Source organism: Alternaria viburni (genome assembly GCF_023758015.1).
Source record: "Alternaria viburni strain BMP 2772 chromosome Unknown scaffold_20, whole genome shotgun sequence".
Taxonomy (NCBI): Eukaryota; Fungi; Ascomycota; class Dothideomycetes; order Pleosporales; family Pleosporaceae; genus Alternaria; species Alternaria viburni.
Window position 1 is genome coordinate 554,013 of NW_026055789.1, and position 23,117 is coordinate 577,129.

General features: G+C 54.3%; 10 protein-coding genes across 10 annotated transcripts; 6 read left to right on the top strand and 4 right to left on the bottom strand.

The window, feature by feature from the left end:
- Positions 1-190: 190 nt before the first annotated feature.
- Positions 191-1,897, top strand: J4E79_008541 (uncharacterized protein; the record flags this gene model as incomplete). Its single annotated transcript, XM_049357397.1, has 1 exon — positions 191-1,897. One exon carries the CDS (start codon positions 191-193, stop codon positions 1,895-1,897), a length of 1,707 nt encoding a protein of 568 aa, XP_049208295.1.
- Positions 1,898-2,040: 143 nt separating this feature from the next.
- J4E79_008542 (uncharacterized protein) lies at positions 2,041-2,967 on the bottom strand (the record flags this gene model as incomplete). The annotated part of the gene is made up of 2 exons (XM_049357398.1): positions 2,041-2,777; positions 2,829-2,967. The coding sequence occupies 2 exons, from the start codon at positions 2,965-2,967 to the stop codon at positions 2,041-2,043; spliced, it is 876 nt and encodes a 291-aa protein (XP_049208296.1).
- A 1,676-nt stretch (positions 2,968-4,643) lies between these two features.
- J4E79_008543 (uncharacterized protein) lies at positions 4,644-5,594 on the top strand (the record flags this gene model as incomplete). Its single annotated transcript, XM_049357399.1, has 1 exon — positions 4,644-5,594. The coding sequence occupies one exon, from the start codon at positions 4,644-4,646 to the stop codon at positions 5,592-5,594; it is 951 nt and encodes a 316-aa protein (XP_049208297.1).
- Positions 5,595-5,811: 217 nt separating this feature from the next.
- On the bottom strand, positions 5,812-6,678 carry J4E79_008544 (uncharacterized protein; the record flags this gene model as incomplete). Its single annotated transcript, XM_049357400.1, has 1 exon — positions 5,812-6,678. The coding sequence occupies one exon, from the start codon at positions 6,676-6,678 to the stop codon at positions 5,812-5,814; it is 867 nt and encodes a 288-aa protein (XP_049208298.1).
- A 243-nt stretch (positions 6,679-6,921) lies between these two features.
- On the top strand, positions 6,922-8,554 carry J4E79_008545 (uncharacterized protein; the record flags this gene model as incomplete). Its single annotated transcript, XM_049357401.1, has 3 exons — positions 6,922-7,073; positions 7,464-8,338; positions 8,385-8,554. The coding sequence occupies 3 exons, from the start codon at positions 6,922-6,924 to the stop codon at positions 8,552-8,554; spliced, it is 1,197 nt and encodes a 398-aa protein (XP_049208299.1).
- A 541-nt stretch (positions 8,555-9,095) lies between these two features.
- Positions 9,096-11,032, top strand: J4E79_008546 (uncharacterized protein; the record flags this gene model as incomplete). The annotated part of the gene is made up of 4 exons (XM_049357402.1): positions 9,096-9,212; positions 9,267-9,331; positions 9,383-9,513; positions 9,564-11,032. 4 exons carry the CDS (start codon positions 9,096-9,098, stop codon positions 11,030-11,032), a joined length of 1,782 nt encoding a protein of 593 aa, XP_049208300.1.
- A 483-nt stretch (positions 11,033-11,515) lies between these two features.
- Positions 11,516-14,138, top strand: J4E79_008547 (uncharacterized protein; the record flags this gene model as incomplete). The annotated part of the gene is made up of 4 exons (XM_049357403.1): positions 11,516-12,082; positions 12,161-12,682; positions 12,862-14,025; positions 14,094-14,138. The coding sequence occupies 4 exons, from the start codon at positions 11,516-11,518 to the stop codon at positions 14,136-14,138; spliced, it is 2,298 nt and encodes a 765-aa protein (XP_049208301.1).
- Positions 14,139-14,661: 523 nt separating this feature from the next.
- On the bottom strand, positions 14,662-16,199 carry J4E79_008548 (uncharacterized protein; the record flags this gene model as incomplete). Its single annotated transcript, XM_049357404.1, has 5 exons — positions 14,662-15,298; positions 15,353-15,633; positions 15,683-15,798; positions 15,847-16,014; positions 16,073-16,199. 5 exons carry the CDS (start codon positions 16,197-16,199, stop codon positions 14,662-14,664), a joined length of 1,329 nt encoding a protein of 442 aa, XP_049208302.1.
- A 2,469-nt stretch (positions 16,200-18,668) lies between these two features.
- On the top strand, positions 18,669-20,849 carry J4E79_008549 (uncharacterized protein; the record flags this gene model as incomplete). Its single annotated transcript, XM_049357405.1, has 5 exons — positions 18,669-18,893; positions 18,993-19,162; positions 19,252-19,393; positions 19,442-19,819; positions 19,869-20,849. 5 exons carry the CDS (start codon positions 18,669-18,671, stop codon positions 20,847-20,849), a joined length of 1,896 nt encoding a protein of 631 aa, XP_049208303.1.
- Positions 20,850-21,523: 674 nt separating this feature from the next.
- On the bottom strand, positions 21,524-23,062 carry MMM1 (ERMES complex subunit mmm1; the record flags this gene model as incomplete). The annotated part of the gene is made up of 2 exons (XM_049357406.1): positions 21,524-22,958; positions 23,004-23,062. 2 exons carry the CDS (start codon positions 23,060-23,062, stop codon positions 21,524-21,526), a joined length of 1,494 nt encoding a protein of 497 aa, XP_049208304.1.
- Positions 23,063-23,117: the final 55 nt, after the last annotated feature.

The window sequence follows — 23,117 nt, forward strand, 5'->3', positions numbered from 1 at the left end:
TGAGTATGACAAGTGACCGTCTTGAGATGTTGAAATGTCTCGCAGAAGAAGGGCTCACTATGTCGTGCTTGCGCAGTAGGCCTAGTGAAACCATTTCCTGACGTCACCACTCTTGCATGCCATCCATGGATGTACGTACCGTACTCTGGACGCATCTCCTCCACGGCATACCCACAGCAGCCCAAACAAAATGACCAACGTCGTCCTCAATCATGCGAAACTCGGTGCGATAAGATGTTGCCGGGAACCAAGCGGCTCGATCGTAAAGATATTAGGTCTGCCTTACGGGAAAGTTGCTCAAAGATTTGCGCGCGCAGAGCTCTCGTACAAGCTTTCTGAAGGAGAAAGCACACGGTACCATGATGGAGTTTTCGATGCGACAAAGCCAGGAGCGTCCAGTATCCAGCCGTGGGGCAGCGTCAAGTCCGATGCAGCCAACATCCCACTGCCAACCGACAATCTGCCGGATGACGAAGAACAGTCGGAAGATTGCTTGAACCTTTCCATACATCTACCGAAGTCATGCGTCGATGAAGGCGGAAAGATACGTTCTGCTAAGAAGTTGCCGGTGCTTGTCTTCATCCATGGTGGCGCGTACTTCCTTGGTTCTGCGAATCGACCATACTACAACCCCGAAAATCTAGTGCGCCATGCTATCCAGCGTGAATCACCCATAATCTTCGTAGGGATCAACTACCGGCTCGGTGCGCTAGGCTTCTGGCATTCGGATCATGCTGGAGGTATGGTACCGGAGAACAATGGTCTCTACGACCAAGACACTGCGTTTGAATGGCTGCGCGAGAATATTGAGGGTTTTGGCGGCGACGTGGATAATGTAACCGTCATCGGACAAAGCGCAGGTAGCGAGAGTATCTCGGTGCAGACGATGCGTAAACCGTTGTTCAAGCGCGCGATCATGTTCTCGGGAACGCCAGTTACCATGCCTGCAATGACCCACGACGAGCATCATGATAACTTCCTCAAGTATGCTGAGAAGTTGGGGATTCATAGAAGAGAAAGTGATGGCAGTGAGAGGGACACAAAAGCAATAGCTAGAGACGTGATTGGCGTTGACGCGTCGAAGATTCGAGACCTGGCATGGGTTGGCTTGCCATGCACGAACAGCGAGTTCTTTCCCTTTGAGCGGCCGACCATGGATCTGGCTAGGAAGGGCAAAGTCGCTCCTCCTGATTGGAAAGACTGGGCGAGGCCTGTCGAAGCTCAGATTGTTGGCTCCACCACCTTCGACGGCGGCATCTCCTACAATATGATGAGGAACGATGACAGTCGCAAGAACCACGCTCAAGCTTTCGAACAGATTGCCAAAGATGTTCTGTCTCCCGAACAAGGCGCCGAATTGCTGAGGATATACGGTATCGAGGCAGTCCTTGATGATGCGGACGCACTCCAACGCATCTGCCTTTTTGAGAGCGACATAGGTTTCTTTGCGGCCGCGTTGAGCATTGCGGAAGGTGATCTGGTCAAAGAAACCTATTTCCAAGTCTTCGATCTTCCAAACCCTTTCCCGGGACCAATCCGCGAGCAAGGTGCTTTCGCTACGCACACTTTCGACATTGCGACGCTGCTTGGCGGCGTGCATGAAGACCGTTTGCCCTCGCATTATGGGCCTGTGGTTGCCAGATGGCGCGACACCATTCTCGATTTCGTGACCAGGGGTACGCCCCCTTGTGCAGAGTTTGTTGGTGCTGATGGAGGGAGGAGAGGATTGATGGTGGATGAGGGAGGCGTTCGCGAGGTCGGCAGTGAGGCGTGGTTGGAGAATGACGAGGGGAGAAGGCGGAGATTGTTCGATTTGGCTCGGCGGATTGATTCTGATACCGGACTGGACGTTCTTTGGGTCGACGTTTGTAGGCGCTTCTTGATGCGCGGGGAGTAAACGGATGGGACTATGACGCTGCATCTGTGGCAGCGCCACTTCATCCCGGATTTTCGAACGTGTGTCTTGTCGCCTGTCAAGGTGAATTAGCATAATGGAGAAGTTGGGTTTGGTTGCAAGAACATACCGGAAGGCCTTCCCACCTATCCCAGACGCGAGGTGCTAGCACCCTTTGTCCTGCACTTCGACAGCGGAATGATTGGCCTCCGTCCAGCCACCGTCTCACTGCCAGTGCTCGGGATAGGCGGTGCTGGTGCCTCGTACTCATCGTCTGTCTCGCCTTCAGCGTCCTGGTCAGTGATGTTACCATCACTGACGTCCTCGGATGCCTCTATGTCCAGACCCCAACCACCCAACTCAGCGAGTTCATCTTCCAGCGCCGGATCAAGCTGAGGGCTGGATACCTCAGGCGCCTGATCTGGTGATGATGAGACTCGCGGCGAGGACTTGTAGTCTTCTGCGCCGTAGATGCTGTCGTCATCTGAGTTTTCTTGGTGGTCGCTGTGGGCCCTTGAGCTATGCTCGGACGGCGGAGACGGGGTCCATTGTGTGGCCGGGAAGGTGTCGGAAGTGGCGGGGGAGGGAGGGACCGAGAGGAAGAAGGACAGAGAGGGGGTGGGAGAGGGAGAGGAGGATGAGGAGGATGATGGTGATTTGGGACTGTTTAGTGAGGCACGAAGGGCGTCCATCTCCCTCGCACCTCTGTCGACCATGTCTTCCAGCGCCGCAATGCGGGCTTCGTGCTGGTGGGCTATGTCGAGGGCCTCTCCCAGCTGGCTCTCACGCACCGCCATGCGCCTCTCGAGCATCTTGACTTCGTCGCGTACAGCCTTGCTCACGAGATCCCGGATCTCGGTCTTGCTCATGCTGATCTCTGGTGCTATATCATGTCAGATCATTCACTCAAAGACCAATGAGTGATGAGACTTACCTGAGCTTGACTTGGAGGTCATGCCGTATGCTGCCGCTGTGAAGCCAGCAAGCAAAACGAGCATGACTGAGCCCATGTCGAGGGCGAAGGTGAGGAAGCCGTTCGGCTCGTAGTGTGATTGAGGGAGATATCCTTCCATCTTGGTAGTGGTGGGAGCGGGTTTGTTTGTAGGTGTGGTGGGTTTCTGGGTATGTAGCTGTTTTTGATAGTGACGAAGCTGTTGGAGAAGAGGAAAAGGATTTGTGCGAAGAGATTTTGAGTTGTTGGCGTTGCCTAGGTGAAGGGCAAACGGACAAGTCTTGGCAGTAGAAATCGTCTTCACCTCGACAACAATACCTACTCACTGCGCCTGTATCCAGCTTAAATAGCTTCTAGTACTACTCATGGCTACTTTCGCCCCAAAGACTGTGCCTATTGTCTTTGATTGTCTCACTGTCGAACGTGAACAGAATAAGACACTCGAAGAGCCGCCTCGAGGTGACCACCGCGCATTTTGGCGATGCAATGTGTCTCATCATGAAACAAAGAACGGAATGTTTGAGAGCTGATCTGGAGAAAGAGAAAGCCATTCCTCTGATACGGCGTGCTTGAAAGCAGGATAGGTGATGATGTGAGACGAAACCTTGGAAAACATTTTGGAGTACGACATTACATTGAACGCTCGCATAACGCAATTGAATTGGAATAATGCGCTAGATTTTGAGGTTACTTAGCCTGGTGTACCGATACAACTTGATACGCGTAGACTTTGGAAGGTTGATGTTAGAAACTGAGGTTGTTCGGCTGACGCCGGGAATATCGTACGCGTCACGCTAGCATGACTCGTATTACCGAGACGCGTCGCGATGACGCGATCGTCCGTCAGAAGTCCCTCAGAGCTGCCTCCCTTCTAGTGCACGACAGATACATCTTCCCATCGTATGCTGCGTACGCATGTCGAAAGCGCATTCGAAGTTGCGACCGCTACAGATTCTGACAGAATGCAGCTATCGACTCCTTGAGGGAGCAGCTGCGCAGCACAACAGAGACTGCTGGCCTTGAGATGCTTTGTATAAGCACGCGGATGCGCGGGCCTGTGGTCACTTTGGTTTGGGATGACTCAGGAATGATGCGCTCTTTCTGGGGATGCAGCAGCTCGAGCATTGTTCAGAAGGAGGAACAGCACGTAATATACGGGCGACACTTGACAGCGACGAAGAGTAAGTCTTTCTGTATACTACAAGCGACCGCACTCATAGAGATTTCGATGCATGTGCGTACTCTTTTGGCGTTTTGACCTGCAGGTTTATCGACCCGCAAACGTTCGGTACACTACCTGGGTACCAGGGAAGTTACGACCCTTGATCTACCATGACATCCTTCTGGATGTTCGAAACGCAGACGAACCAACTAAAGCCCTGTCTTGGAACGCCAGGACTTTCGAGCATCCTACATTGGTGTTGAGTTTGTCGAAGAACTTATCCATACTTATTCCAGAGAGGTGCCTTCCAAAATCCGGGCTGAAGGGTTGTTTGCTCGACACAATTGATCTGCGCTAAACTGAACAGTGACCGCCAGATTACGCGACCGAGACATGAACTTACAAGCTGCTTCTTGCCATACGGTGTCTGATTACATCTCCACCTTCGTTACCCCGCACTCTACGAGCATGCGGTATCCATGGTCCAGTTCCTCGACGCGTCGGGACTAGCGTGGTCGACTTCACCGTGAAACACTATTACCGTATCCTCTCGTCCTCGTCACCTTCACTACTCTTTGACTCTGACCATCATCAACTCTTTGAGATCTACTCCAATCGGCGTGGGCTTCTTCGACATGCCTGTTCCGTTGAAGATGCTGGAGAAGGAGGTCGAAGACCCTGGTCGCATAGAGGGATGGCTTGACAAGTTGAACATTAAGGGCGCCGAGACCGATGAAAGCGAGTGCGCCACTGATCCCGATGAAGAGGGAGATTGTGGACCAACTACACCACCACGCCGATCGGACCACCTCTTTGTACCGCAAGATGAGATCTCGCCAACTGACACGTCCTTCTCCGGGCAGAGCATCTTCGACAAACCACTCTGCAAGAATCTGTTTGGCAGCCCGACCCCAAGGTTCGAGATACCAGACGATGATTCCGACACGACGAGTATCGATAGCCGTGACTGGGCGCCGACACAGGGCAAAGAGCGCACACTTGAGCGGCTTGTACCACCCACTTTTGCTCTTCGACCTAGCAAGCCATCAGCCAGGCTAGACCCCCATGAAGCAGCCTCACAAACGGATACAGACGACCTCACAGCTGTACCTCATCTTGACCCTCAACGTACTCTTCCAACGCCCGACCCGAACGAGCCGCGACCAGTCTGGATAACCTCTTGTTTGCAATGCACCCTCGCCGGCCTCCCCTGTTCACGAACCTACCCAGCATGTTCACGTTGTAAGCGACACAACCGTGCTGAAGAATGCCTCCTCCAGCGCCGACGCTTCGCATCCGAGGTCATGGATTCCTCGCTCATGGAGAGGAGCACAGCACCTGCTCTGCTCAAAGTGGAAGGCGAAAATGAAGGCATCTGGAAGCGCAAGGTCGAGCTGGCGGAGACGTTATGCGAGAAGTGGGTTACGGAGCAGGACAAGAGGAATTGGGTGTTGCCGGATGTTGGTAGTGCGAGAGGTGGATGGGGTAAACGCAGGGGGAAGGGTGGGAAGGAGAAGGTGGGACATCCGGGAGAGGGGATTGGACGGTTGGCTTTTCGGGAGTTGTTTGTCGATGTGGATGCTTGATGAAACTCTGGTGTGTATAGTATGATCGCTACGGCGTTCTTCCAGCGATGTCTATTCGGCTTTTTTGCCAAGCCGGGTCGTTGATCTGGGAATCCTCTGGGGCTGATGCGAGGGTATCAGTCGATTTGATTGCGAGTATGTGGGCGCTACACTGAGTACGGCACGAGCTCCACGTTAAGCAACCTAAGTAAGATACACCAACGCCATCAAGTCCTATCTAAAGCTTCGATCCACCTTTACCCTGCCCCATCAACTCTTCAACCGCAATCTCACTCGTCATAAGAATACACGTATCCCTCAAACTCGGCACACGATGCCTGTGATTAACCTCCTGATAGTCCTCGCTCGCCAACATATCCCTGAAATGCAAGATACTGGGATAATGCGCCAGCGCGATCTCGTCCCAATCGTCATTCCCGCCGCCCACCTCACCGTTCGCGCCAACACTGCTGCCGGACGCCTTGGCGATCGCCGAGCCGTTAACGTGTGTTGCGTTCCCCACGATCTTTGCGTTGCCGCCGTGCTTGGAGCCGATTGATTTGGCGAACGCGGCACCGTATTCCAGATATTCTTCCTTCATCCCTGGGTTGAAGGCGAGGAGGTTGAACATGGATACTGCGCCTTTTCCCTCTTTAGCACCGCTGTTGACGAAAGTCTGGATCCATTTATTCAGCTCATCGCTTAGTTCGAGGCTTTGGCTCGATTTAGTGGTTTTGTTGCTCTTCTGCTCTTGGACTTTGGGTACGGAGCTAGGGTCTGGATGCAGTAGTGCCTGGTTCTTCGATGCAAAGTCTTGGACTAGACGGGAGGGGACTCCGGCTGTTACGCTCCAGTGGTGTTGGACTAGCTTTGAGAGCGAGGATGGGAGCGCGTCGGTGCTGGGCAGGATGAGGAGAAGATCCCAGTGGATGTTTCGGGCGAGGAGGTGTTCGGTTGAGAGCTTTGAGGGGAGGATTATCCAGCGGATTACGCGTGAGATGACGAGTGGGGAGATGTTGGCGGACTTTAAGGTGGACAGGAAGGTTAAGATGGGGTTGGGGGTGGTGCTGTGAAGGGCGACGAGATGGAGCGTGCAGAGCGGCATCTTGGAGAAGAATTGACGAGATCAGATGTTTACCTGTTTCGCGAATATGATGCTCAGACGGCGGACAAGGAGTAGTATAGGTGTTGGTAGTGTTAGGTGGATGACGTAAGTTGACTCTACTTTACCGAGGCTCAATTGTGAGGAGCTGTGGTATGAGCTCCTCGGAGCTGCATCCATTAACCAAGCTCACGCCCTGTCGTGCACTTCTGGTATGTCCAGTCTGTCTGCACCATCTCATCGAACATGAAGCTCCGAGTGCTTGTAGCGGATAAGCTCTACTCCGGAGTAGGGGAAGGTGCACCACTGCGGGGCGTCTCACCAGACATGTGGATCAAGACCACAGGACTGTCCATGTCCACCGTCGCAATCATTATGATTAGGAAGCATGAAAGAGGGTGTGTAATGTTGCAAATGCAGTGAGATGCGCAGGCTCATAGAAATTTCCTAGCTAGGTAAGCAATGCAGCCTGCCTTGTGGTCACCGATTGGACGTTCGCGCTACCGGTACATATCTGTGACGTACGTTCCTGCTAGTTATGCCCGGGTGGAGCTGTAGGCAAACACGATTTCAAAGCGACAGCAGCCTGGCAACTTCTGCATATATCTGCATCGGCACCGACTGTGTTCTTGTCTTCTACAAATTTCCTCTCAACACGATCTCATCGAAACTCTAATCATGCCGAAGCTCTTCATGTAGGTTCAGATGCATGCTCCTACCGATCGATGAAACACGGGCGACATGCAATTGTATTTGCTTCTAGATATGTGAGTGCTAACTGAATTCAGCACCGGCGCTACTGGCTACATTGGAGGCGATGCCCTCTACGCAGTAGCAAACACCTATCCAGATCTAGAGATCACGGCACTTGTTCGAAACAGCGACAAAGGAGCCAAGGTTGCAGCACAGTACCCAAAGACCCGTCTTGTGTACGGCACCCTTGATGACATCGAGTTGCTCACTACGGAGGCGTCCAATGCAGACATCGTCCTCCATTGCGCCGACTGCGACCACGTGGCTTCCGCCAATGCGTTGGTTGCTGGGCTCACACGCAGCGGAAAGAAGACCTATCTCATCCATACTTCTGGAACTGGTGTCTTGTCTTTCGAGGACTTTGAGTCCAACACCTACGGCATGAGGCGAGAGAAGGTCTATGACGACTGGGACAACATCGGTGAGGTCACTTCGCTGCCTGATTCAGCACTCCATCGAAATGTCGATAAGATCATCCTCGGATCGAACGATGTTTCAGCAGGCAACATCCAATCTGCCATTGTCTGTCCACCTTGTATCTACGGACCTGGACGTGGCCCCGATAACCAAAAGAGTGTGCAGGTGTATGACATGAGCAAGGCCGCACTGAAGCGCATGAAGGGTTTCGTCGTTGGTGACGGCAAGAACATGTGGACTCAAGTTCATGTCCAAGATCTCAGCGAGGTATTCCTAGCCCTTGTGACAGCCGCTCTGTCGCCTGATGGTGGCAAAGCAACCTGGAACAAGGACGGATACTATTTCGCAGAGAGCGGAGAGTTCTGCTGGGGTGACATCGGCACCAAGATTGGGGAGATCGCATTCAAGAACAAGCTCATCAACCATGAAGGGGTTGACAACGTGAGCAAAGAGGAGGCAGACGAGATGAGGCCAATGGGCAGCTACCTTTGGGGTGAGTCATGCTGTGTTCTCAGATATGACGTTTTCTGACATGTTAGGCACCAACTCTCGCTGCAAAGCTATTCGAGCCAACAAGCTGTTCGGTTGGACTCCCAAGCAGAAGAGCGTGTTCGATCTGCTACCAGAGATCATCGATGGTGAGGCGAAGGCGATGGGCCGTATTAGGCAGCACGCTGAAGAAGCTGCTGAGGGACGTATCATGAAGTAGTCGTATGCCAGACCACCCTACAGCGTAAGGGAGAGGCGTGCCGGGTTTCGGTTACTATCGTGGCGAGAGCGCTGTAGCAATGAAGCAACAATCATGTGGTATCAACGCCTCTTATGATTTGCGTATCGTGCATGTCCTGGTATTGTGGTTACATGTGCGTGCTAGTCATCGATGAGATAGGAGTGAACGATGCCCAGGTACCTGGGTACTGCCCGCATCTGCCCCGCGGCGGAACTCCACTTGTCTGCCCACTGTGGGTGATGACACGACCAACAACATCGGGGAATAGTAAGATGCAGTGGCAGATCATCGAAGAGTACTTGATCTAATGTAACTGAGAAGTCGATGTATAAGGACCGAAATGTCGTGGATGTATTCGCCTTGGCGCTGTCATGTTCCTGAGGTCGCGCGCTTGAGCCACGTTCCTAGCTTGCCTTGACCAACGAACAACCGCGTCGACATGGAAGAGCGAGTGAGACAACGACTCCCTTAATCCACGACCTCAAGCGCGCAGTAGATTGCGGCTAATTCCTTCGCGATCATGGACATCATACAGGCCGTCTCCGGCTACATCACCAAGATGGTGTCGGTCGGGGACAGCGCTGCGACAGGCACCTCCGCGGCCAAGATGAAGATCCTCCTCCTCGACAACGAGACTGTGGGTTTGTCTGCTCTCCCAGGTGGCTGTACACACGTTACTCATACTGCCTAGGTCCCCATCGTATCGACCGCGACGACACAATCCGCCCTTCTCAACCATGAAGTCTACCTCACCGAGTACTGCACCCCCACGATCCATGATGCAATGCACGGCTAACAGGTCGGCAGCCGCCTCGACAACCCAAAGCGGGAGAAGATGCGCCATCTTCGCTGCCTATGCTTTGTGCGACCGTCGCCCGAGTCTATCCAGAACCTCATCGAAGAGCTGCGAGAGCCCAAGTACGGGGAATACAACATCTGTACGCGCCTGGAAGAACACGGCGCTACGTACGCGTGCTGATGCAGACAGACTTCAGTAATATAATCAAAAAGTCCTCGTTGGAGCGCCTCGCCGAAGCAGACGACCACGAAGTCGTGCGCGCGATTCAAGAATACTTCGCCGACTTCCTCGTCATAAACCCCGACCTCATGTCGCTCAACCTCGGATTTCCTGACCATCGGATATGGAGCACAAGCCCGGATGCGTGGAACCAGGATGCGCTACAAAGGTCGACAGAGGCAGTCATGGCACTACTTCTGTCGCTGAAGAAGAAGCCCTTGATACGATACCAGAAGAACAGTCTGCTGGTGAAGAAGCTAGCGACCGAGGTCCGGTACCATATGACACAGGAAGAGCAACTGTTCGACTTCCGCAAAACAGATACCCCGCCCATACTTTTGATTGTCGACCGAAGAGACGACCCGGTGACACCGCTGTTGACGCAATGGACGTATCAGGCTATGGTTCACGAGCTGCTCGGAATACACAATGGACGAGTGGACCTACGCGATGTGCCGGAGATACGTCCCGAGCTCAAGGAGATTGTGTTATCGCAGGAGCAGGACCCGTTCTTCAAGAAGAACATGTATCTCAACTTCGGCGATTTAGGGCAAAACGCAAAAGAGTATGTCGAGCAGTTCGCGTCAAAGCAGCAGGGATCGCAAAAGCTCGACTCTATTGCCGATATGAAGCGCTTCATCGAGGACTTTCCTGAGTTCCGCAAGCTTTCCGGCAACGTCACCAAGCACGTCACACTTGTCGGTGAGCTGAGCAGACGAGTTGGCGAGGAGAGTCTACTGGACATCAGTGAACTCGAACAGAGCCTGGCATGTACAGACAACCATTCCAACGACGTCAAATCGCTGCAAAGGATCATCCAAGATCCAAAGGTCCCGGCGAACAACAAGCTCCGGCTAGTTGCCATCTACGCGTTGCGCTACTCAAAGACGTCGTCAAACTCCACAGCTATGCTGCTTGACTTGCTCGCTGTTGCGGGTGGACTGTCACGACATCGCATTAACCTCATCACAAAGCTGTTGACCTACCATGACTCGCTACAAGCGACTACGGCGGCAGGTGGAGTGCCGGACCTGTTCCAACCTGGGTCTTTCTTCGGAGGTGCCCGAGATCGACTCAAGGGCTTGAAGGGTGTTGAGAACGTCTACACACAGCACTCGCCTCGCTTAGAGGCTACGTTACAGGACATGATCAAGGGTCGCTTAAGCCAGCAGCTGTACCCCTTCGTCGAGGGTGGCGGATCGACAAAGGACAAGCCGCAGGACATCATTGTCTTCATGGTCGGCGGCGCAACATACGAGGAAGCTAAGATGGTTGCGCAAGTCAATGCTAGTTCGCCAGGTATTCGAGTCGTGCTCGGCGGCACCACTGTGCATAACAGCACTTCCTTCTTGGAGGAAGTAGAAGATGCCGTCGACTCCTGGCCCGAGCCTCCCGCTACATCAGCTGCGGCTCGCCTGAAGAGAGAAGTAGGTAGATAGTCGATATCGTCTTGCGAGAGCGAGGTAACGATTTGGGAGTTGGGCGTCGAGTGGCATCAATGCAGGTTCACATTACACGGGTTGATAGAGTTGCCTCATGAATACCACAATCATGTCAATAGTGTTCGTCAGCACAGCCCGCAATGAGTGCAGCACAGTGCATGCCCCGCGCTAAGGGTCGAGATGCATCCCACCAAGGCCCACATCATTCGTTTCAAGCCGGCCCTGAACAGCAGCGCGGCCTATAGGTCGCAGTCAGCAATCAATTGTTGGGCGGTACCTGCATGACTCCGAAGGCGGCGAAAAGTCTGCTAACCTGCTCAGAGCCAAGACGATGCGACAAGGCTGAACACGTGCATCATCACCAACAGGTGTTAAAGTCATCGGGGTTCCCTTACGGGCCGACATCCGATCGCTCACTCCACCACCTCAGCCACCTTCCAACCTCACCCACACATGGCGCGAAAATGAGGATTGCGAGACATGCCAGAACAAGGACAGGTCTTGCAGTCTCGAGTGGTCCGCCGGAGAAATCCACGCCCCATCAACAGCTGCGTTGAATGCCGCACCCGGAAGTCGCGATGCTCCAAGACGCACCCTTGCCAGAACTGCACAGCCTTCGGGCGCGAGTGCGTCTTCATCACCGTCCCTGAGAGCGCTGCGCGCAAGAAAGAGAGGGAGCAGAGAGAGCGCGCGCAGAGTAAGAGTGGCGCTGGTGTCACCATCCCGGACTGGACCAAGAACCTCCCCGTGCGCACGCAGAGTAGTGCCAGTGTGCATGATGGGTACGAGAATGCGAACTCCGTCGACACCACCACGCCTGGCACGCCTCCGCGAGACTATGAATGGGAAGCCTACCAGCAGGATGTCGAGCCCGAAACGGATGCCTGGGAGAGACTGCCCGCAGAGCCCGAAGAGACGCAGGACGATGTATACGAGGACGAGAATGATGATGAAGATCAGATTGCGACGGATCTCACCATTCGAATCGGGAGGATGATCATTTGTGAGAATGTCACCGGATTTTTCCGCCCCCAATACGCCGAAGAGGTACTTTCTGCCCTGTCCGCAACTTTTGTCCCGCATTTCCGTTGCCTTTCCATGACCGCAGACTGAATTGTTGTGTAGCTCGGCAAGCTTCTGTCTGAGAGCTTCACCCCCTCGTCATCAGTCACGGGCCAGAGAGCGACACAGTCGTCTGCTCTGCTGTCCGCAGAACAGATGCCGTCGCTTGCACCGTCGCTGAATCTGCTGCTAGGTGGCTCGCTGCCTCTTCATCAAAACCAGGATGTGGAAGCACCGCAGCTACCGACAAAGATGGAAGCAGAGGGACTACTACAGCGATACACAGAAGCTGTCAGCCCTCTTGCGCACGTGTTGCATCTTCCGTCGTTCAAGCGCATGTTTGACCGCTTCTGGATGAATCTTGAGATTGGGAATCCCAACCAGAATTCATGTACTGCCTTGATTTTGGCCGTGTGCATGGCTGCTGCGGCGTCTGTATCGCCTCTGCAAGCCAAGTCACAGTTTGGCATCACAAAAGAGGACCTGTTCTTGCGCTTACAAAAAGCTACGGAGCGGGCATTGCTTCGTGCTAATTGGGCGAAGACGTCCAATATACGGACTTTGCAAGCTTTGACTATCTACCTGGTACTTTTCCTGACAGTCTTTACAGAACTTACACATACTAACGCACGCAGATACCCCTTTGTCGAGCGCAGATATCTCGAGCAACGTCTGTCGTAGTTGGTGCTCTGGTTCGCCTAGCGCAGTGCATAGGCATACATCGCATGAGCCACAGCTCAGCCAACAGCCTAACACCTCTACAGCGACACGTTCGATCGCTCTTGTGGTACCAAATCTGCTTCTTAGACTTCAAGACAGCCGAAGCGCAAGGACCCCATCCATCCATTCGATCGGACGATTTCGACATTGCGCTCCCGTTGAATGTAGACGACGACGTCTTCGAGTTTGGCAGTGCAAAATGGCAGCAACACCCCGCCTCCACCACCGGCTGGTCAGACGTCACCTTATCGCTGATACGCTACGAGTGCAATGAGATCCACCGTCTCATCTTTCGCGGCAGAATCGAGATGGACCGCAAGCACATCACCCTTCACGATCTACGCGCCCGCGTAGAAGCCAAGAAACGTCAAATTCAAAGCAAATACTTGCAGTACCTGGATGCCAATGTTCCCATCCAACGATATGCAGGCCTCGTAGCAACTCTCTTAATGTCTCGCTGCGACTCCATGCTTCTCTACCGGCACCTCCCGCAAACCTCCCTGCAACCACGCTCAGAATCCGAAAACCGCCTCCGCGACGTGCTCCTCACAGCAGCTCTGACCACGCTCGAAATCGGCGCAACACTAGACACACTGCCCTCGCTCTCAGCATGGGCCTGGTACTCAACGACCTACCAACAATACCACGCCGTGCTCCTCCTCCTCACCGAACTCTACCGCACGCCCGATCTCCCGCGAAAAGAGCGCATGGCCACCATCATCGACCACATCTTCGGACACTGCTACGGCGTCGGCGTGCGAGAACGCTGCTCCGACCTCCTCTTCACCGTGAAAGAGAACCTAGAAGCCTTCTACGTAATGAAAGGCTTCAACAAAAAGCGCCAACAAATCGCTCCCCAGCAACATCCCACGCTCCAGCCCCTGCCCTCCTTCGGCGGCTCCGTAACGAGCCCCGCGTTTGGCGCGCAGCAGACGCCGGGTAATATGCATGGCCATTTGCAGAGGACGCCTACGTCTGGTACGCTGGATGGCTTGAATGTCGATTTTGATAGTATACTCGGGAGCTTGAATGGTGGCGGCGGCGGCGGCGGCGGTGGGGCAGGTGCTGGGTCGGCGGAGGATTACGATGTCTGGGGTGGTATGAGCGCTGGTGCGGGTCAGGATACGGGTGCTATTTTTGTGCCGGTGGATACGGGGCATCATGCTGAGTTTGGGACTACGAGTCCGAATGGGGGGTTGCAGCAGTGGGTAAGTTGTTCTTTCGGTTTTGGTGATGGTTGGTCAGATGTGAGGGAGTTGTGCTAATTTTCGTCTAGGAGAACTGGAATTTCCCGCCTCAACAGCAGAAGTACGAGCATTAATTGGTGGGTCTAGTGTGGTGTTTACGGGAAATGCTCGTGTTCGAATAATGCGAGTAGTATATATCTGGTCAGTCTGTCGATCGAAATAGACAAGAGTTCATCTCAAGTTCACGAACGTTTCTGGTCGTATCAAGATCTCATCCTCGGGATCTTCATCGACTGTACACATGCACATTCACTTCGCTTCTTTGATTGTTTAAGAGATGTATTGAGGTTGAGACCTAGCATCGTTGCTACAATTGAACTTGCGTCTGAAGCTCGACACGTAGACGCTGTGATAAGTTCCACCCAGCTCCAAAACGCCACGACACTGGTGCTTGATGTTCCCCCCAATGTAACGCCGTATACGCCTGACCGCACTGCAGTCGAGAATGCAGACCTGTTTTTCCGCCAAGTAAGTCGTGAACAGCATGTCGATACGTCAAATGTTGGCATCACCAGCTGGTGTTCCTGACAGTGGAAGACATGAGCTCTACGACAAACTTGTTAGCCAAAGAGAAAGACAAGAGGAATGTCGCAAAGGCTAGTAGCGTGCTACTTGAGATTCACTCAACGCACTTCGCTTCATTGGCGGCGGAGGTGGCGGTGGCTTCTTCGCCCGCGATGGAGGTGGTGGCGGAGGTGCCTTCTTGCCGCCGTTGGTCGCCTGCTCACCCGCCTGGGACCAACTCGCTGCCCGCGACATGACGCCGCCGCGCCCACTGCCAACAGATGACGAGGTATCGGGGCTAGGTGGCGATCGATCACGGTCACGTCTATATCCGTTCCCGTTAGATGGCGCATAATAATCCTCGTAGTCATCGGCAAACGTGTTCTGTTGGCTGGCGCTAGCTTGGCGGACTGGACGGAGATTTGTTCGGCCGGAGGATATGACGGAGGAATCAGTGGGGACGCGGGACAGTCGGCGGGCAGGGGAGTCGTCTCGGTAGCCATTGTTGTTCTCGTAAGTCGAAGTGCGGCTAAGAGAGGGGCGTAGGGAGTAGCCACCGGGCGACTGCTCTGGGCCAGGGGAGCGGCTGCGCTGGGACGAAAGCTTGGGAATGGTCATGCGAGCGGGCTCAGGCTCAGGCTCTTCTTCGACTGGGTTGAAGCGCTCTGCGTAGCCGTGTGCGGTATTGGATCGGGAGCGCGCGGGGCGGCTAGGCATAGCCCTGGTGTCCCTGTGTCATATGTCAGAAATGTGCTAGGTCTTATGCTGATCGGAATGTCCTCACCTAGCCGGCCATTCCCGCTTGACGTTCAGCAGAATCTCACGACAGCGGTCGTAGTAGCTCAGTTCTGCCTCGAGGAAAGCAGTCAGGTCCTGGACCATGTCGACTTCGGACTCCTTGATGTCCTGCATCCTCCGGAAGACCTCTTCGCTGGTCTCCTCGTATTTGGCCTTTTGGGCACGCAGTTCCTCCTCCATGCGGAAGTCTTCCTTCTTCGTCTTCTGCATCTTGGCGAGGGAGGTGTCGTAGGCCAGACGGCGTGTCTCGAGCTTCTTGCGGGTAGACTGGGACGCATTAGCTTCCATGCCCGCAATTGTTCTGATGGTACCATACCTGGTACTCCTTCATCTGGATCAAGGAGCGTTCAAGACCCTCGAGCCATGATGACGTAGCGCCTTGGACATACGTCTCCTGTACTCGCGCCAGACGTTCGTTTGCTCGCCCCAGTGCTGTTGATAGTTAGTATGCAGACAGGTGCGATTGGCGTGAAAACGCACTAGACAGGCAATTGCCAAACTCCGAGTCGGGCTCAAAGTCCTCGCCGTGGGTCACCATGGAGGAACCCAGATGGCCACCTGGAAGCTGCTTCTCCTTGTCGGCGCCCTCTGCGCGCTTGGAGAGCGACTTGACGTAGACAGCCATTGCGCTGTGCATCTTGTCCATACCTGGAAAAGTGTCAGTATGCGAGGCTGGAGCAGCTGCAGGGCCTGGATTCGTGCATACCCTCATGACGCAGGTTCATTTCCACTTCGAGCGCCTTGAACTCGTCGGAGAGACCAGTGCGGGCCTCTGCGCCCATCTTCTCGTTGGTCCATTGCTTCAAGCGGTCGAATTTCTTGTTGATGTTCATAGTTGCGGTGCGGTGTGCGTGAGTGTCGTAGGGAAGCGTGCAAGCAGCAGAATGACGAGGGGGCTGCGGCGTGCGTAACAAGATATGGGCCGTGTGCAGGGAACAGCTATCGATACCACCAGGGAGGCAGGCGCGGGACGATCAACACCCGGCGACAGAGACCAAGTGGTGCAAAAGTAAAGAAAAGAGGAATGGATGCCGCGAGATAGTAGAAGTCGGGAGGGAGAGATCGCAATGGCGGGCGTCCTACGGCAAAAGTTGAGAGCCAACGCGTGTCAATATACAGCAGCAGGCTAAGCAGGCGCGACCCTGACCCATTATTCCAGAAACCACAGACCGTCTAGGTGCCCTCCAACGGCGATCAGCGTCGCCCAAAGACGCGGCCCAGCCAGTCCTGACACAGCGGGACGACATGTCGCTATTCCGGGGTTTGCCGCCCTAATGCTTCCGCCGGGCGCCCCATCTACTCACCACAGCCAACCCCTCCACTATCGCCTTTTGTAGGCATGCCCCCCGTTTCACCCGTCTTGCCATACATTGACCACCGTTCTATTCCTGGCAGCCTCCGTCATGGTTTGCGCAATCAGGCTCCGTCTCATGGATGCTGAGTTTCACCCTCGCCACCGTACCAAGGAAGCGTCTTTCTTAGCTACTCTCTGTTCTCTGCCCGACTTCACCGAGCAAATCACCGGAATCAGCAGTAGGCTCCTGTTCGGATCCTCTCCTATCGCGCAGCAATGGGGATTCGATAGACCTACAGAAGCGCATGTTGGCTGTCTAGTGCGCCGTCCAGACTCTTCAATATGCAGCCATAAAGGACGCGAACCCAATCTCCTTCCTTTATCAGGTCAAGCGGTCTTTTTGGCAAGCGCGATATATCACCTGGCCTCTGAAAGCAACGCGATATAGCTGGAAAGCAATCCTTCTACACTGTAAGCTACCTTGGCATATGCAGTCAATGTGCTCGCCATCTCACACGATCGCACTGCGAGCATCCGCTCATCACGCTTCCAGCGTCTGTTCGTGTCAAGAAACTTCATTCGTATTCTATTCATTACTTACGACATCAACAAAGACTGACAGGAAATCGAGACAACATGTCCTAATTTGCCTCGAGACGATTACCTTTCAGCTCGCCCCGCCATACAAACCGCGTGCACGTGACTTGACAAGCGCCGTCTCTTCGGCCAGCTGGAACTTCAACCTCAAGTTCGCGTCTCTCCTCAGCCAAGGCAACACCACCCCAACTGCGCTCTCGCATTCGCTTGTATTCCGCGCAATCGGCTTCTTTCGGCGCATTGTTTGCCTAAACTAGGTTTCGTTATTCCAAAAGTCCCGTCCGTCTCAAATCATACGAACGAATTTGTTTCATTTCTGATCGCGCTACATCATCGCGCAATGGTTCCATTGCTAGAGAAGGTGCCGTGAGGACGTTTACTACAAGGAGTGGACAGGCATGCGCTGCAACTTCACGACTAGGCGGACTAGCCCGAAGTTGCGACTAAAAGCGCGACGCACATGGGCGCGCCTGCAGCCAACACGCAACGCTTGCGAACTCGAAGAAACTCCCGGCGTTCTTATGAGTATATTACCCGGTGCCGCCGTCCTTTCATCTACTTGACATCTGTTGTGACGCCTATACAAGTCAAGAGGAGGACCGAATGGGCAGAGGCTGACCTATGCTTGTGAGCAACACCAGGGCATCTGTGGAAGGTCTCGCGCTTTGGTCGCGACTTTGGCATGTCCACTTGTCGAGCGTTCCCCCGCCCGATCAGCGCTTTCGAAGGGACCTACCGGCCACATCAGCACAATCGCCCTAAACATGAAAACCGCCATTGCGCAGTGGAGCGCATTCAAGGAACGAAAGCCTGACACAACTTAACATCGCCGGTACACCTGCACCCCGAACTGTGATTGCGCGTCTCGAATCATGTCTTAAACAAGTGCCCTCGACCCCCTTCTGGGCCCGGAACAGAACATCAAGAAACAACGGTAGGATACTTATAAGCCGCTGACTTTCTTAACAACAGCATTACGAGTTGGGCGAGATGCAGACATACGGTCAGACTTGTGAGCAGGAGGTTCTGGTGGAAGCTGTGGTGAAGAGACGGCACGCTTGATAGCTGCCCTTGGCCGTGGTCTCACTATATGCGAATTGAGATATCGCTGTAGCACTTCGCGAACATCACGTATATAGCCGAATCAAACTCCCATACTACAGAAGTTGCCCTGATCCCATCGCTGCTCTGACATTGCTACCTTTTGGGGCTTGCTTTGTCAAACAAAGATGCCTTGATGAATGTGTTCATTGTCCTGCATTACAGGGACCCAATCAGTCGATCTTTGGGCTAGCGAAAGTAGCATTACCTCATGCCTGCCTAACCGTGCTCTGTTCGTAGTTCCTCTCCTCGTCCCGCAACTGCAGCCGCAACTACCACCACCAACATCAACCCCCAAACAACACCAACCATGGCCGATTCCGATTCTTCGCTGTCCTCTGCGCCCCCGACCGACGACGAGATGGAGGTCGAGGTTTCGGAAGCAAGCGCTGCAAAGGCCGTACCACAGAAAAAGAAGAAGAAGAATGGCACAATCTTGACCTTTTTCAAGCATCGCTCACCCTCGCCGCCTCCAAGGAAACGAGCGCCTTCTCCACCGCATGAGGCCGTACCAGAGGATAATCCAGACATTGCTGTACGTGTTGGACGCGTCCGTCGCGTCGTGACGCGCCGCGTTGCACCGCAATCGCGCATAAATCCTCCACCCAGACACCGCTAATGCCATGGGCTATAGTTCATTGTAATGTTTCGGTCGCGCTTCAACGAAGCCTTTCCTCGCGGTTCGCCTCACGTAGGGCCCCAAGACATCGAACAGGGTGTCGCGGAAGAGACGCCGTCTGCCGATGTCGAAGGCTTACTATGCGCCCTGCTCGGGCTGGTCCTCAATCGCAAGAAACCTGTCGAGTCAGTCTGACCCCTTCACTCTTCACAAATCCATATTCCCGGTCGCGTAGGCCTTGCAGAGCGGATGGTATGGTGCACACGCTGACAAGTTGTGTGTTCTACAGGAAGGGTCACTACGGTCGCGCCCTCGAAGAGGCCATCCAAACCCAAAAATCACAATGGCCCACCAAATGGACTGGCAACCCCCTCAGTGGCGGTCGCAACTTCAACACGATGACAGCAGAAGAACGGGTAAGTCGCCGTCTATCCTGATCTCGCCAGATGCTAACTGTCGCCCAGATCACCCTCCTCCACTCCCTCTGCCTCTGGAGCCTCAACCAGAACGAGCAAGTCAAGGTCATGATCAATACCGCATACAAGTCTCGCACTACCAAGGACAAACAAGACACAAACATCCCGTTGTCGGTACAAGCGTGGGGTCGCGATGGTGACAAGCGTCGGTACTACCTGGTCGAAGGGCAGAATGACACCCACTTTCGCATCTACCGCGAGAGCGATCCCAAGCTCAAGAACGTACAATGGATCAGTGTCGCTGGCTCAATCGATGAGCTAAGAGCGCTTGCGACAAAGCTGGAGGAAGTAGACGGACACAAAGAGGCCAAGGCACTCGGCGAGCGCATGCTCAACGCTGTGCCACGATTCGAGGCTTCAGAAAACGTATGTCCTCGTTCCTTCTATACATCGTCTTGTGCTAATAACCATGCAGAAGCGCAAGCGACGAGAGTACACCCGCCAGCGCAAAGACGCTTTCACGCGCCCAGAACTCGGTTTCTCCCTGTACGAAGGCCGCACCCGTGGCAAGCGCCAACGATATACGTTTGATGAAGAGGACGATTTCGACTCGGACAATACATCTGTACGTCGGTCAGGGCGGCAATCAGGCCGCGACACCCCGGCTGCGCCTTCTGGTCCTACTGTCACCGCCAGCGGCCGTCAGGTCCGGTCTCGAGCAACAGGCTTATACGGCGAGACACTACTCAGTGGACAAGTCACCGATCACCCATCGCCTGCAACTGGCGATTACGTCCGGTCTGATGTGTCGGAGGAACCACAGTCTGGCCCTGGCCGATCAGCCCGCGCCGCCAACAGGGGCACTACCAACGGCCGCTCACTGAACCGGACAGTAGATTCCGAAGATGAGGAGGATGCGACATCTTGGGACGGTGGAGATGATGACGAGGAAGAGCCAGATCAGATGGAGCTCGACGATGATGAAGAGGATGCGGCGGAGGATTCATCAGATGAAGAGGAGGAACCACACAGCCTCATGGTCACCCTGCGTTACCGGAAAGGCGCAACTGATGGCTCTACTGCTCCCGACCAAGATGCACCCATGGCAAATGGCGTCGACCACGATGCTACTGCTGCGACACTAGGCGACACAGGCGCGCCCAAACAGCCCGAGATTGCGCCTGCTCCAGAAACCTCAGCCCCTACATCCGAGCCCACTTCCACCATGAACGGGATCTCCCAACCTGTCGTCCCCGTTGCAAACCAACAGCTTCCAACAGGCAACCCAGAGGCGCTGCCCAAACTCGACGGTTTCTTCTCCGCGCCAACACCACCGTACAGTGCCCCCGAAGAGGCACCAAAACACCAGACTTCCGTCGATGTCCCCACCAACTCTTATGAAGCACCCCCGCCACCACAACGTCCTACTCCCGCTCCGACCGCCAGCTGGCAATAGATCTGCCTGCGCACTTAATCAAGCCGTTTTCTCATGCATGCTACACATCGTTTCCCAAATCCCATGTGCGGTTGTCTTCGATTCAATTTTATCCACGTTGTTCTTTTCTTGTCCTGTCCCCTGTCATAGCTAGAGAAAGACAGATACCCATGGCGTTTTCTCTCTCTCTCTCTCCCTGGCCCGAAGGAGCTGGGATGGAGGTATTGTCTGTCGGATTAGCGTTGTGTTAGGATACGTACGGGCATCGGATGTCTACAGTTATATCGGGTGTTGCTCATGAGTGGTAGACAATGGCACTTCTACACAAAGGGATGATAGCCTGGGTGGCTGGGATACAGATACTCGGTGTGCACTGAGGGATGTGTGAGAGGAGAAGTTCAATGGATGCAACTTGTGTTGTCATTATAAGCAGCTGTGCGATTGTATTGTGATGCGTCCCGTGAACCAGGTACATGGACAGTATTGTGAGCTTCGCTAGATATGAAGCTCACAATACTGTCAATGTACCTGGGCATACGTCTTGCTTCAGGCACATCAGGTCCATACCTAATCAAATAGATTTGGACCTGATGCGCCGAAAGCAAGACGTATGCTTTCGCTCCACAACACCGCCGCCGCTACTGGTATTATATACATTCAGTCATGTCATCATACACATACATCCATTTCACGCTTCACCTCGGTAAAGCGCCCGGTATGGCTCCCGCAATGCCCGTCGTAGTCCGGCTCTGCAGTTTTGGTCTACCTGACCCCTTGGGCCGGTCTCTCTGCTCGCCGCGCCACCGCATGCCGTCTTCCCGGGTATTCCTACTCTGGCTACGAGAGTCTGTTGCGCTGGGTTTCCTAACCCCAGCTCTGATCTCCGCCTCTCGCATTTTCTGGCCTTCTGCTTCTATGCGCTCTTCTAGGGTGGCGTTTTCGGCGATGGGGCTGGGGATGAAGGATGTTGAGCCGGGAGCTGTGCCGTTTCCTTCCATGACGGCGATTTCGTCGTCCTCATCTTCTTCGTTGTCGCCGGCGGCTGCGTCGGCGTCTTCGGTGGCTCCGCCTCGTGTGTTGTGTTTGCGGGGCCAGAGTGAGGGGAGCACGATTTGCTGGAAGCGGGGTTCTACGGCTCGTTCGTCGAACCAGGCGTGGACGCGGGATTCGATGAGCTGGGCGATTTTGGGTACGTCTTGGAGGCGTGATCGCGAACCGACTAGGGAACGCACGGAGAGGTCGAGGCGGTAGTCGTCTAGGAAGGTGAAGGCTAATGTCGTGGGTCGGTGTGGTGGTGCGCCTGATGAGGATGCTGGACGGCTCGGCGAGGAACCTCGGTGTGTGTTTGATGTTGGCGATGGCATGGGCGCAGTGGTTGGTGGAGGCGAGGAGGAGGGTATGAAGGACACGGCGAGGGTCCCTGAGAATCGGACAATGCTCACAGCGAGCGCGACTGGCAAGACTGCGGACATGGGTTTGGGCCAGTTCAGGTTCAGTGTCGTCTCTACGCCGATGGTAATGACATCGCTCAGATCAACGTCCATGCGCGCTTGCAGTCTCTCCTTCTCATCTGTATTGCCTGGCCCATACCAGAATCCATCTTCTGCTGGCATGACTCGGCAGTTGCTGAAGATGGGGAACTCGTCACCCAATGCTATCTCCGTCACCCTGATCTCGCCAATCCAGTCAGGCTTGCTGCCCGTGTTCAAGATGTCGGTGAGCGAAGTAAGGATTGCATCGTCCTGGCGTGCATCGGCTCTCAGCTGTGCGATTGTTTGCGCAATGAGCACATTGAACCAGTCTAAGCTCTCCGGTTGGTGTCCCTTCACGTTGTAATACGTTTTCGCGAGGATAGTCTGTATGCTTGGGCCTCCCCTGCTCTCCTCGCCTTTTCGTATGATACTTCTCGATGGTTTATGCCGTAAGGAGAGAGACGTCGAGTTTGCGCGCGTTCTCAGTTGCTTATACGACTGTTGGTGGGCCAAGGTTCGAGCTCTGCGGAGCGAGTTGAGATGCAAGGCGCGGTCGTCGGCGGACGGTGGCTCTCCGAAGATGAAGAACTTTATGAAGCAGAACATCAAAATCGCAATCGAAAGCTGCCCAAGGAGGAATCCTTGTGTGAAGGAGAGTCTGTAGTAAGTTAGCGGGGTCTCTGCAATTGATGGGCAACTGTACGATGACGAGCCGCCCTGTGTGACGGGCAGCGCCACGGGTGTGGGCACTGCTTTGACCATAGTCGCGACTGGAGAGTTGCTACCGCGTTGACAATTGCATGTTGGGTGTGGATGG